Source organism: Staurois parvus, unplaced genomic scaffold (genome assembly GCF_062004578.1).
Source record: "Staurois parvus isolate SC_StPar_1 unplaced genomic scaffold, SC_StPar_1.0 ptg000080l, whole genome shotgun sequence".
Lineage (NCBI taxonomy): Eukaryota > Metazoa > Chordata > Amphibia > Anura > Ranidae > Staurois > Staurois parvus.
In genome coordinates this window covers 6,856,869-6,870,066 of record NW_028317876.1, presented here as the reverse complement: position 1 = coordinate 6,870,066, position 13,198 = coordinate 6,856,869, and the positions used below count along the sequence as shown (strand labels likewise).

Sequence of the window (13,198 nt, the reverse complement as noted above, 5' to 3'; positions counted from 1 at the left end):
ATGAGGTGGCATGGATAGGCAGCACTGATGGGCACTGATAGGCAGCACTGATGCGCTGGCACTGATGATGCTGCACTGACAGGTGGCACAGATGGGCAGCACTGATGGGTGGCACTGCTGGGCAGCACTGATGGGTGGCATTGCTGGGCACCACTGATGGGTGGCACTGCAGGGCACAGGTGGGTGGCACTGATGGGCACATATCGGTGGCACTGCTATGCATAGGTGGGTGGCACTGCTGGGCACAGGTGGGTGGCACTGCTGGGCACAGGTTGGTGGCACTGATGGGTACAGGTGGGCTGCACTGATGGGCACAGGTGGGTGGCACTGCTGGGTGACACTACTGGGCACTCATCATCAGTGCCCTGATGATCAGTGCTGATCCCTTTGCTGACAATTGCCGGTTCTCGGCAGTACTTTCCTCACATTTGACACAGCTGATCATGTGGTAAAAGGCCGCCGTGATTGGCCGTTTACCGTATCACTGGCGGCACCAGGTGCGCGCCGCTGGGGGCATGTTCTGAAGTGATGTTCATAGACGTCGTCCCAGAACTAGACAACTGCGCTGTAGCTGTCCTTCGACTATAGCATGGTTGGGAACTAGTTAATAGTGTCGTCAATTTACGCAGTGCTTTACATATATATTGTACATTCACATCAGTCCCTAACCCTCAAGGGTGTACAATCCAAGGCCCCTAACTCACATTCATACATACACATACTAGGACCAATTTAGACAGGAGCCAATTAACCTACCAGTATGTCTTTGGAGTGTGGGAGGAAACAGGAGTACCCGGAGAAAACCCACGCAGGCACAAGGAGAACATGCAAACTACAGGCAGGTGGTGCCATGGTTGGGTAGTATACCACAACACGCCTGCACAACACACATGCATTGTAGCGCACCACAATTTAGGTGTATTGTGCAGGAGAATTAAGATATCATTAAAAATAAATGATACCGCAGCACACTAACAAATGAATCATGAGTTACCACAGTGCAGTGATGTGAATTGCCCCCTAATAAAATACCTTTGCATGTTTACAACACAAGCTACAGTATAAAAGCACTTAAGTATCCATGTAATAATATGCTGCAACAGGCATTAGTGGTAATTTAGAACTTTTTGTGAGTTGGAGTATATCTGAAATAAGTAGGGCAATAGAAAAACTATTGTGAATGCTACAGTAAGTCACACTAAAAAAAAACAGTTAAAACTGTTTACCAGCATTTATTTTATAAAGAGACTCCTGAGAAAATGACCATTGCATCAGTTGACTTTATTTTAGTGACCAGATCTAAACTCTACAGAGTGGTTAACAAAAAATATTAATGTAACTTTTAGTATTATGCAAAGACAACAGAACAATTTTTCAGTCTTTGCTGCATTTATTTCAACCTAAAATTGAGCCAAAAATGTATATTACAAATAACTAGTAAATCTTAACAAAATCAGAACAAAAATATTGAAACAAAAAAAAAAATCTTCTGACCACTAATATTGAAGTAACGCTCTGTAGGTTCATATCATATAAGAAAAGGCAAAACATCAGTAACCCTAAATGGCTTATATAAAGAGCAAACAGTAATATTCACAAGATCTATATGCAAACGTATAAGTAATACACAGGTGCTGAATATTAGGATAACTATCAAACCGACACATAATCAGCTTGCTGTTTGTCATCCTGTTAATGGACATTAGCCTAAAATTGCCGATAACATGGAAAAAAAACTTGCGTTCATTTATACAGCAAAAAAATGTAAACTATCAGTTATGCTTACATATGAACTGGTGATGAAACATTTGAATACATATTTCTAAATATGATTATTGTCATTGTCCTAGTTAGGAAGAAACACAAAAAATTAAATAAGCCATTCTGATAACATTTCAGGGGCGGACTGACCATTTGGAAACTCGGGCACTGCCCGAGGGCCTGGGGTCAGTATGGGGACCCATGAGATGCCCCTGGTACCTTTTTCATAGGCTGTTTTGAGTGTGGGCGAGGACACAGGGGCCCCATGATCCCCTATAGCCCAGGGGCCCCATGAGTTGTCAGTCCGCCCCTGTAACAATTATAATCAGCCACTGAACTAATGCAAATATTATTGGAGGTGAAGATGAAGATGATTTTATGTGCCCCTCTGCACTTACCCATGTTTCAATGTATGTAAGGCACATGTTTTCAAGCATCAAGACATGCTGCTTTAGGGCAGCCCATTGATTCTGAATGGGCTGGCAGCACTACCTTTAAGTACCTGCAGCAATTTTGGAAACACAGCATGCCATACTACAGCTGGATTGCCAGATGCTAGCAAGATAAATGGCAACACACCACAAAGTAACACAGTAAAACATGCATGCTTCTGCCCATTAGTGCAACGCACAAGTGGGAAGTCAGCCTGAAAGAATTTTAACACATGGCACACCTTTTATTTAAAAATTGATTATGTATATTCTGTTTTCTGTTATAATATCTACTATAGAACTAAGCAAATATTCCCGAAAAAGTATACGTCTTGTTAAACAACTAGCTGTCTTGAATAACACATAAACGTAGTATCATGTAGTAAAGACTGATGTGAATGTACAATATTTATGTAATGCGCTGCGTAAATTGACAGCGCTATACAAGTACCTGTAATAAATAAACAAAATAAAGCCACTGGAAAAAGAAACCTCATAGAATGTCCAGTATGTATAATTAAGCATTAAACTTGAACAGGAAATCCACATGTGCGCTGCTACTGTACATTAATATTACTTATTATTATTATTATTCATATTTTATTTGGATTCATATAGAACAGATGTTATTTTGAATAAGGGGTCACGACTTACTGACAACCATTTTCTATGAGTTACAAAAACAGGGCGACAGTAATGTTGTACATAAGTTGCACAAATGGAATGTAGTAGGGAATCTTTTTTCCCAAACATAATAGACCCACAGACCCAGAACCTGATGAAAAGAATGGCTTTATTCTATTTTAAATTTGCATGCTTTTATCATGAGCCTTACACACAGAGGAGGAAGTCATGCTAGGAGCTGAAACAACAGTAATGTGAATGCAGCTGGCCAAATACTAGGAATTAATGGAATCATGCAGATAAATGACACTAGCTTTTAAGAAACACAGGGTTTGATTTACTAAAACTGGAGCACTCAGAATCTGGTGCAGCTGTGTATGGTAGCCAATCAGCTTCTAAAAATAGCTTGTTCAATTAAGCTTTGACAAAACAAAAAATGGAAGCTGGTTGGTTTCTCTGCAGTGTTGCACCAGATTTTGCACTCTCCAGTTTTTTGGAAAATAACCCCTACACTTTCTGCCTGTGTGGGACCACCATGTGTGCACCAACACAGAACTGCCATGACTGAGTGGTCAACAAGTCAAACACCTCAGTACTCAATGTTTTTACAGAATTATTGAGGGGGGGGGGGGTATTTACTCAAACTGCACGGTGCAAATCTGCATAGAAACCAATCAGCTTCCAGGCTTTATTGTCAAAGCTTAATTGAACAAGCTGAAATTAGAAGCTGATTGCCTACCAAGCACAGCAGCATCAGATTGTAAGTGCTCCAGTAAATCTTCCCCTATATTTCTTGCAGGTCACCAGTATCTGCTAAAGTCCAATCCATGAGTATTGAAATACTGAAGAGCTCAACAATCTTTTGTTAAATTACCATATCTAAACACTGGCTGAACACTGTAAATGCTGCTGAAAGCAGACAAAAGTGATCACATTAAACCACAACCAGTGGTTTACTAATACTCAGTTCACATAGATACCAATATCTATGTGAACTGATAATTTAGATATAACTTATTTTTATATAATATGTACTTCCATGTAATAGGTTTACTAGAGCAACAGAAGCAATAAAAAGGCAAGCAATGGCTCTTCTACAGTTGTGCCAAAACAAGCATTTCTACAACAGCTGGAGAGCTACAGGTTACCCTGGCTGGTCATTCACATGGTTGTCTTATTTATGGATGCTTATCAAATGACCATTACACAGTGTTTGACAGAGGTGTGCTAGAGATAGAACAGTTATCTTTCTTACATGTGTGCTCTAAAAATGATTTGTAGTTGATCTGGCCATCCATATTCTGGTCGTATGCAGACATGATGTGATAAACCTCATCTTCATCAAGAACAAAGTTGCAGAGCTTCAGCACAGACCTAAACTCAGGTAGAGATAAGTAGCCACTGTTGTCCATGTCCAGCTTCTTAAAGGCTCTGCGTAGTGTCTTCCATTCCCCTTGCAGCTGCATATTAGAAGAAATGGTTGTTTAAATCCCCCATTTCAATTTTCTAATCCTGTGTTCCTCAAAGCACATTACTAATTGTATTTATAAGGGACCAGATACACAGGGCAAAAGCTATTCCATTAGTTGTTTTCAGGATTGACTCTGAGCAGATCACTACAGGGTCTTGTGTAAGGTAAAGCAGCATAAATTCTGTACCCACAATAATTATTTTTCTTTTTTAATTGTTAAACCAGGGGGAGTTAACCAGGCACTTGGTATTCCCAGCCCTTTGAATAAGGGGAGTGACAGCAATAAATGCATGATGCAGTACTTTTCAGGACACACTATTTGTCATTTTCTGCATGGTTAGCCATGCAGATAATATAGGCGGGTGTCCAATGCAAATTGGTAAGACCTCATATTTGTCCTCTGTGTATGTCCTTTTATTTATACAATACCTCGGCTAATCTGTCATTATGGAGGGACGCCTGTTCTCAATCTGCAGCAGGTAGCATACATTGGTTTTACTGATGTAGTGGGTGTCCATTTCAAACAACTGCAGAGGGCAGTAATTATGCACATTTACAAAGCTGTGTCTGGGCCAAAAGCTAGCTTAGATGTATCTGCTTGAGAACTGCTAGATGGGAAAGTTTAAACTGGGATTATACTTGCATAACTGTACCTATTAATTTATTTTCCAATTTTTGGGAAGAAAAAATAAATAATAAAGTTGGTGTTCACCCATCATTTTAAAGTGGATTATGTTCACATCTGCTTGTGTGTCACCATATCCTGACATTAAACTATTGTGTCTGAGCCCAAGTGGACAACAACATACAGTGCATATTAAAGGTCCAGGCCTCTAGCAGAACTAGTGTTCTGGAACACAAACTGAAAAGTACAGCAGGTGACAGATGACAGCAACAGATACCTAGAAACTAGGAGCAAGTCCAAGGAAGTGTAAGCAGTCTATAAAATGTGATGCCATATCTGGGCAAGCACCGCAGATTTAATAGATGTTTGCAAAACCAAGACTGAAAAGTCTAGAACTATAAATGCTATAATACAATACACTCTGTGAATCATTGTCGTGTGAAGCCCATTCACATTTCAGCATTCTTGTATATCGCATTAATGTTCATATTGAATGGAATGGGCAAAAAAGTATAGTGCGTGCAGCATTTTTTTCACACAGACAACAACACAACAGTAGTGTGTTAGAGAGCACTGCGACAAAGCATGTGCACTGGATCTGCGTCATCTGCCTTGAGGTGCCAATAAAAATTGCTGTAACACACTTAAAAGCAAATGTTTGATTCTCCCTTATTGTTTAGACCATGTATGGGCTCACACATTTATAAACCCAAATTGACAGACTACTCTGTAACAAGCTAGTATTGTACATATTATTGCTACATAGTCAAAAAAGGCTATAGAAGCAATAAAAAAGGATTAAAAAAGCTGTCTTTTGATGCATTAACATCATGAATGAAGGATTACTAATCTGCTAAGTAAGGTTTTGGAAGATGATGATTGCAATTGCAAACAGGAACATGCATTGGAGTTGATTTGCTAAAACTGGAGAGTGCAAAATCTGGTGCAGCTCTGCATAGAAACCAATCAGGTTTTTTTTTCAAAGCTTAATTGAATAAGCTGAAGTTAGAATCTGATTGGCCACCATGCACAGTTGAACCAGATTTTGCACTCTCTAGTTTTACTAAATCAATCCCATTGTAAAGCTACACTGTCATGTATGACCATCAGCATAAGAAGTGAAAATCTATAGGAAAGTACATCTGATGACACACACACACCTAACATGATAGTAAGGTGGAGAATATAACAGCTAAATTAAATTATGCACTAATTACATATGCTTTAGACATAATTATATCTTTGCTAACATATGCTAAATGGCTACAGCCCAATGCTGACATTTACCCAACAATTATGTAAGACTTGAAGATAATTTAGTTTTTATTTCATCTTTTCCACATTTTATAGTTACAATCTACTATTTGATTTACAAAGTTTCAATAGCTCCTTAGTCCTTATGCCACTGTTTTTTGGTTTGTTTTCTTTTAACAAACTTTAAACCTTCCAAACAGGTGTAATAATTTGGAAATTGTGACCGTTTAAATGCATATGTGGCTTTACATGGCAATTGGTTGCACCAAAACCTATTGAAGGCTTTGCCAAAAAAAGGGACAAATAGTTATGCAGTAAATAAGTTTCAGTTGTTTATTTGAAATTAAAAGATTGTATATTTTATTGCAACATCACACTTTGGACTATATTCAGTGATAGAAAATAATAATTGAACCAATTTTAATTCCAGGTTATAACTGTACAATATTCTCAAAACTCCAAAGTGGCAAATCATTGAGCAAAGCACTGTTCTTTACCAGCATAAACATTAAAGAAAGCAATGAAAGGTAACCAGAGCAACTACTAATAAAACAAAAAAAAGAATTTAAAAGGTTTAATGAAGGTCAAATGAAGAATTTGGACTTCTGCTGTGTCACCTGCCCGGTAGCTCCTGTGTTGGGTTTATAAGGGGGAAAAAGGGACAACTGCCCTGGGCTCTCCTGATACGAGCACCCCCGCCATACAAAAATTATATAAAACAATATTTAAAAATTATATAATATAATAAAAATTAAGAATAATAAAAAAATTAAATACATAATAAAAAAATACTTTATTAAATGTTTATTGGGAAGTAATATTTTGCCCACATCTGCAAAAGTTTTTACTCTGGACTACCGTAGTAAATTGTATCGTTTTTAAAAATTAATTTTGGCGGCTCAAACAAACCACCCATGACTGCGTGTGTGTGTGTGTGCACACATTACCTCAGAATAACATTGTGTCCTGATGCATTTTAAAACGCATGACTGTCATTGAGATTGTAAGCCAACGCTGTGTATAAGGGGCCCCTGAAACTAAAGTGTCCCGAGCCTCCCATGGTCTAAATCTGGCCCTAGGTAGCTCTTTGCTTGGAGAGATGTTAGGATGTACTGTACAGTATATCCAAAAGGTGTCTTTCTTCAATATCTTAAACCAGAATGATTTTCAGCAATCATGTCATTTAATTAGAGTAAGAAAAAAATGGATGTCTTCTAGGCATTCTTGGTAATATATTTGCTGTATTTTATTATTAATAACGTAAAAGGGAAGAACACTGCTTGATTATGATCATAAACTCTGACCATTTCATTATAAATATGAGGTAAAATATATATTTGAAAGTAGTAGTGGAAAAGGAAAAATCCTTTAATGAATTCAAGAATAGCTAGAAAATATAGAGAAAGAAATGTACACATGCAGAACACGTGAACGATCTTACCTTCTTACGCATCCTTGATGTCAGTGTGCCCAGACCATTAGGTCGGGGTTCAGAGGAATCATCTTCTTCCCGTGAACTCTGCATAACTGCCTCCATGTTGGTTTTAGTTTTTAACGCTTGTCGGCGGGGCACAAAAGGTTGCAGGAAATCAATGTAGCATACCCTTACATAAAGAAAACACAAACCAACATAATCCATGTAAATCAATATAATTTTTTTTTAGGTTTTGACATTTATTAACAGCGTAGGAAGAATGTCTATCACCATCATTTTATTAAAGAGGCAGAAAAGGAATTTATCTTCGGCATACCAGGACAAAGGACTCTCCAAGAGTCCTGCAAGTTGGAGCTTGGACTGTAAATAAATGATTGATGCAAAGGATTTCTTGTTATCCTGAAGAAGATATCATCTTTAGCTTATGAACAGTGATAAAAGCACCAATTCACAAATCAGGCAAAAATGCCAAACTGCAATTTTTTTGACCAGTCTGAATAAAAGCATGTGGATTTGTTCAGGCTGTGAAGTATTTTACATTCCAAGAAGGAAAATTGCTGAGCTATGGATTCTTTGCAGATGAGGTAGATCTGCATGCTAATATAAATAAAAGCAATCAGGGTCAGATCTAGCCTGTCTGATGTGGGAGTACAATAAAAAAATATCAGGGGGGAAGAGAATGGGAAGTCAGCAGGGCAATGTACAGGGGTCAGCAGGGCAATGTACAGGGGTCAGTAAGACAGTGTACAGGGGTCAGCAGGGCAGAGCACAGGGGTCAGCAGGGCAGTGTACAGAGGTCTGGAGGGCAATGTACAGGGGTCAGTAAGGCAATGTAGAGATGTCATCAGGGCAATGTACAGGGGTCAGCAGGGCAGTGTACAGGGATAAGCAGGGCAGAGCACAGGGGTCAGCTGGGCAGGCACAGGGGTCAGCAGTGATGAGAATAGGGGGCAGCAGAGGTGAGGACATGGGTCACAACTGGCAGGGCAGAGGACAGGAGACACTGCTAGCAGGGCAGAGGACAGGAGTCACATTTGGCAGGGCAGACAACAGGGATCACTGCTGGTAGGGCAGAGGACAGGGGTCACAACTGGCAGGGCAGAGGACAGATGACACTGCTGGCAGGGCACTCAACAGAGCTCCTTCTCCCATCCCTTCACTGTCCTAGCCTTGGCACAGTCAGAAGAGCTTCTCCTCCCCTCTCAGATAGCTTTGGCTTTGGGGGACCCACCCTAGAACCCCCCTAAATCCAGCCATGCGTGCAAACGTTTTATTCTCATGACTTGAACATCACTAATTATAAGTCATATGATCCTAAATCTCATTGTTCAGATTAAAAAAATACATACAATTTGTTTGTATGTCTACCCATGATCATAAATTATAACTGTTAAAAATACTTTAAAACATAAGATCACAGGAGCCAGGCTCACGTTTTTAGCCATTTATACCTTTCAAAAAATGAATAAAGATTCTGGGGTTCAGTATTTTAATAGAAAATTAATTACATTGGAATCACCAAGCAATGCAAACTCCAAAGGTCACAATAAAAATGAAACCATTCTCCCACATGTGATGTTGGCAAACATATACCCTGGCCCATCCTAATTCCCCAAACTTTCCATTCTTGCTTATTATACTGTATGCGCATGATTTGCACGATTACTTTATTCATTTAAACTATGCTTTCTTCCTTGTGACTTGTTTGCATTTGTTCAATTTGCTGTTGGATAACCATAAAAAATCTCAGTAAAATGTATTGAAACAGAAATATTAAGACCATTCCCAATGCATCTGATTCACATCAGGAGCTGAATTATGCTATATGTCATCAAAGCCATGGTTGTGGGAGCCTGATGGCTTCACAGCTCACAGCAAAGACTGCAAGCACCATATTTGGACTATAAAGCATATTCACCCTTTTGGCTGTTTTCATATATACTGTACTTTCATAAATTATTAATCTACAATTAATTTTATTTTTAATTTTTACAACCAAAAAGAGACCTTTTCATGTTAAAATTAAAGCAGATTTATGAGAGGTTAATTTAATTAATTACAGTAAAATAACACTAAATAACTGACTGCATTATTATATATCCCCTTCAAGTCAGTGTTTAGAAGATACATCTTTGGCAGTATTACAGTCTCGAGTCTGTGTGCAGTTCTTTATTTATATCTAGTTCTTTATTAGCATCGCCCATTTGGACAATGCAACTTGTCCCCATTCCTCACTACATAGTTGCACCAGTTCTCTTTGGTTATTTGTGAATTGTGAACCTTTTTAAAGTCAGCCACTAAGACTGGTTCTCTGACTGACTGGCAATTCCAGTACACTGAAGCTAAACTTATATAAAGAGCAGAACTTATTGCAACTCTGCTATCATTAATACATTATTAAATGTATTTTTTAATGCAAGCAGGTCAAGTGCTACAAACATGATTAAAAAAGCATGGGTTAGGTTATAATTTATTAAACATAAACCAACTCACTACTTTTCATGTGGTCCTAGTAACCAAAATATCAAGCATGAAACAAGTGGAAGCCTAAGACAATCGGGTTAAGTACCTGAATTTGACCTGGTATCGGACTCTTACAGTCCCTGCACAGCAGGGTCAGCGTGTGAAAGGTAGAAGTAGAACAAAGAGCCAACCAGTTCATCTACTTACAGGAAATATGTGGATAAGAACAAAAAGCAGTTTGACAGAGAGATAAGTTCATTACTTTGCTGCTTCTCATTTTTCTGTCCAGTGGAAGGCTGAGGTGGATCCAGAATGACCTGGGCTTAAAGCAAGTGGGCTACATGATGCTGTCCATCAAACCGAAGACATCTATAGGTAGAAAATATGTGCTATGGGAAAAATCTCTGCTTTGAAGGTATATACTACAGCAAAAGACAGTTTTATTTTATCTTTTGCTTGCTGGATCTCCTGCCAAGGCTCAGGTTTCTTGTAGACTGTTAGGTTTTACTTCAGGATTTTCTGAATTTTAATGTGTTCACCATAGCCTGTGCCCTTACAAGCCTTTCAAGGCCTGCTGTAGGAAAGCATCTCCACACCATGATGCTACCACCACTATGCTTAAAAGTGAGAATGGTGCTTTTATGATTATATGCAGTGTTTGGCTAATGATAAACATACCAGCTTAGTTGGATAAACAAAAAGCTCAATTTTGGCCTCATCAGATCATGGAAATTTCTGCCAGATGACTGCAGAGTCTTCCATGTGCTTTCTCTGCAAACTGTCGACTAGGGGTCATATGGATTTTAGTTGACAGTGACTTTCCTTTTTCCACTCTCCCATAAAACTATTTGGCAAAGCATGCTTCAGTTAATTACAGAATGCTCACTCCACCCAAAAAGCAAAGGAATTACAAGGCATGTTGGTGCTGGACTGGTTCCACCATGGCACAACTACATAGTGTGAAGCAGAAGAAGCAAATTTCCCACCATACAACAAGTATACTGTATCTTTGGATTATTTCATCTCACTGTTCAGTTTTGGTCCTGCCTGCTCTCACATGTTGGAACAGAATTTGTCTTTCCATATGGTTATTTTTTTGCACTGGATAACCTAAATCTAATCCTTCACTGTCCATAATTCTTAGCAGAATGTGTCTAGTTTTGAGGGCTGAATAGATCAATCAGGTCCCAAATATGCACCTACAGGTATCTCCTCCAGCTCAGCACAATCCCAGAACGTAGTACAACCTATCCCAAAGAAATTACAGAGAGACAAAAAGTTTTTCTGGATCTTTATCTCCACCCTCATGTACATGTTGGTGGTCTTTCCATACAAAGGATTTTTGGATTTAGACATTTTTTTTCTATAAAGTATAGATTATTTTGTGGCTTATTGTTAAACTTAGGCTTCTTGTTTACACTACATTTTCATATCAGGTACAAGTAAAGTGAAAGTGGATTACCACTATGCATAGGAGTTGATTTACTAAAGCTGGAGAATGCAAAATCTGGTGCAGCTCTACATAGAAATCAGCTTCCAGGCTTTTTTTTGTCAAAGCTTAATCAAACAAGCTGGGGTTATAGCCTGACTGGCTACCATGCACAGCTGCACCAGATTTTGCACGTCCCCAGTTTTAATAAATCAAATCTGATGAGTATCAAAAGGAATGATCAAACTTTGATATTTTATTTTAACTAGATTTAGGACATCATTAATTATAAATGTAATATTTAAATATAACACAAATTGTAAGCATAACTTACCGTCCATCGCCATTAGATTCAAATTTCTTTGATAATATCTCACGTTCATATTCATTCAAGTGTATACATAGTTCAGTTAAAAGGTCTTTAAATTCTTCTTTGCTGACAAAGCCTGTGTAGTATGGATCAAGATCTTCAAATTCTTTTCGCAGATCATCCCATAAGTACTCCACCTAAAATTTAACAAATACTACTAAAACTCCTATCACTGCTCTCCTGGAGACCTGTAAACAATTACTCAGCAAGATAATGTAGCAGTACTCTGTTAATAGCCCCTAAGCAATTATTGCTTATTATTTAAAAAAAATGCAAGTTTATATATGAAATATAAATAGTATATATATAAAAAGGTGGGAACTTTCCCAAATTTGTGCTTCCAGATCTGGTCAGGCTGCCCAACCCATTTAGGCGTGCAAGTCTCTCTTAATCCCAGCAATTGGTAAGCAGTTACAGACATATATTTATAGGGCAGTTAGCTATAACAACCAATTAAAACTCAACATTACTCTAAAGTCAAGTATAATAGGCTGTAATGGGTTACTGCAGTTTGCACATTATTGAAAATCTTGGCTTTTTTCTTTAATAAGCCACTAGTAATAGTCATAATCACATTATTATCAGGCTTCTTCAATTAATATAGTCAACCATGCACCACAACTTCAGCCTGAATGATGGCTTAGTTCCACCTTCAAAATAGCCTTATAAGCCATTATATACACTGCCAGTACCCAGTTAGAAAACCTTGTCTTCTTACACCTTAAAAAAACATTTTCACCATGCTCTCTGTGCTTTCTACTATTTGGTAGCTGACACCAGTGTAATACCATGAGGTGGTTTGTTTAGATATTCTGAGCCCTGCAGTGTCCCACCTAGAATGAGGGTAATTACCACTAATGAGAGTTAGTCCCACTTATTGGATAACACAACATTATGGTATTCCTAACAGCAATACCTTAGCACGGACATTGTCTATAAGAATGTCAGAGTCACAGTTCAGTTTCTTAGATCGAATCAGGAAATCTCCATCGCCTTTCTTTGGGGGACTTATCTTTGCATTGGGATAACATGCAGATTTTGGTGAGTAACCAAAGTGTCTGACAAACTCCAGGTAGTCTAGCGTTTTGTCCTGGTTGGTGATGAAGGTGCTCCAAAGTCTGCGGATCTCTCCACGAGTAATACCGGGCTGGATGTCAAAGCTTAAAAAAAAAAAAACTCATCAGTGAACAGCGTGAATTCCATGTTGTCTCAAGAATGACCGCAGAAAAATTCAAGGTCTATAATAAAACACTTAGGGATCTATTTATGAAAAAAAAATCTATTTGTGAATCTCTCAGCATTAGCACTGCTATTATGTTTGATCCCCATAAAGTT

General features: G+C 38.4%; 1 protein-coding gene across 1 annotated transcript in view; it reads right to left on the bottom strand.

Annotated features, from left to right (window-relative positions):
• Positions 1–1,262: 1,262 nt before the first annotated feature.
• The window catches only part of LOC149469184 (EF-hand calcium-binding domain-containing protein 6-like), a 135,094-nt gene continuing 123,158 nt past the window's right edge, over positions 1,263–13,198 (bottom strand). Inside the window, exons 16-19 of the mRNA XM_089669608.1 lie at positions 12,780–13,023; positions 11,828–12,000; positions 7,608–7,770; positions 1,263–4,276 (exon numbers count right to left, since the gene is read on the bottom strand). Of these exons, the coding sequence (XP_089525734.1) occupies positions 4,019–4,276; positions 7,608–7,770; positions 11,828–12,000; positions 12,780–13,023 (838 nt within the window). The 3' untranslated portion in view covers positions 1,263–4,018. The remainder of the gene's footprint in view (positions 4,277–7,607; positions 7,771–11,827; positions 12,001–12,779; positions 13,024–13,198) is intronic.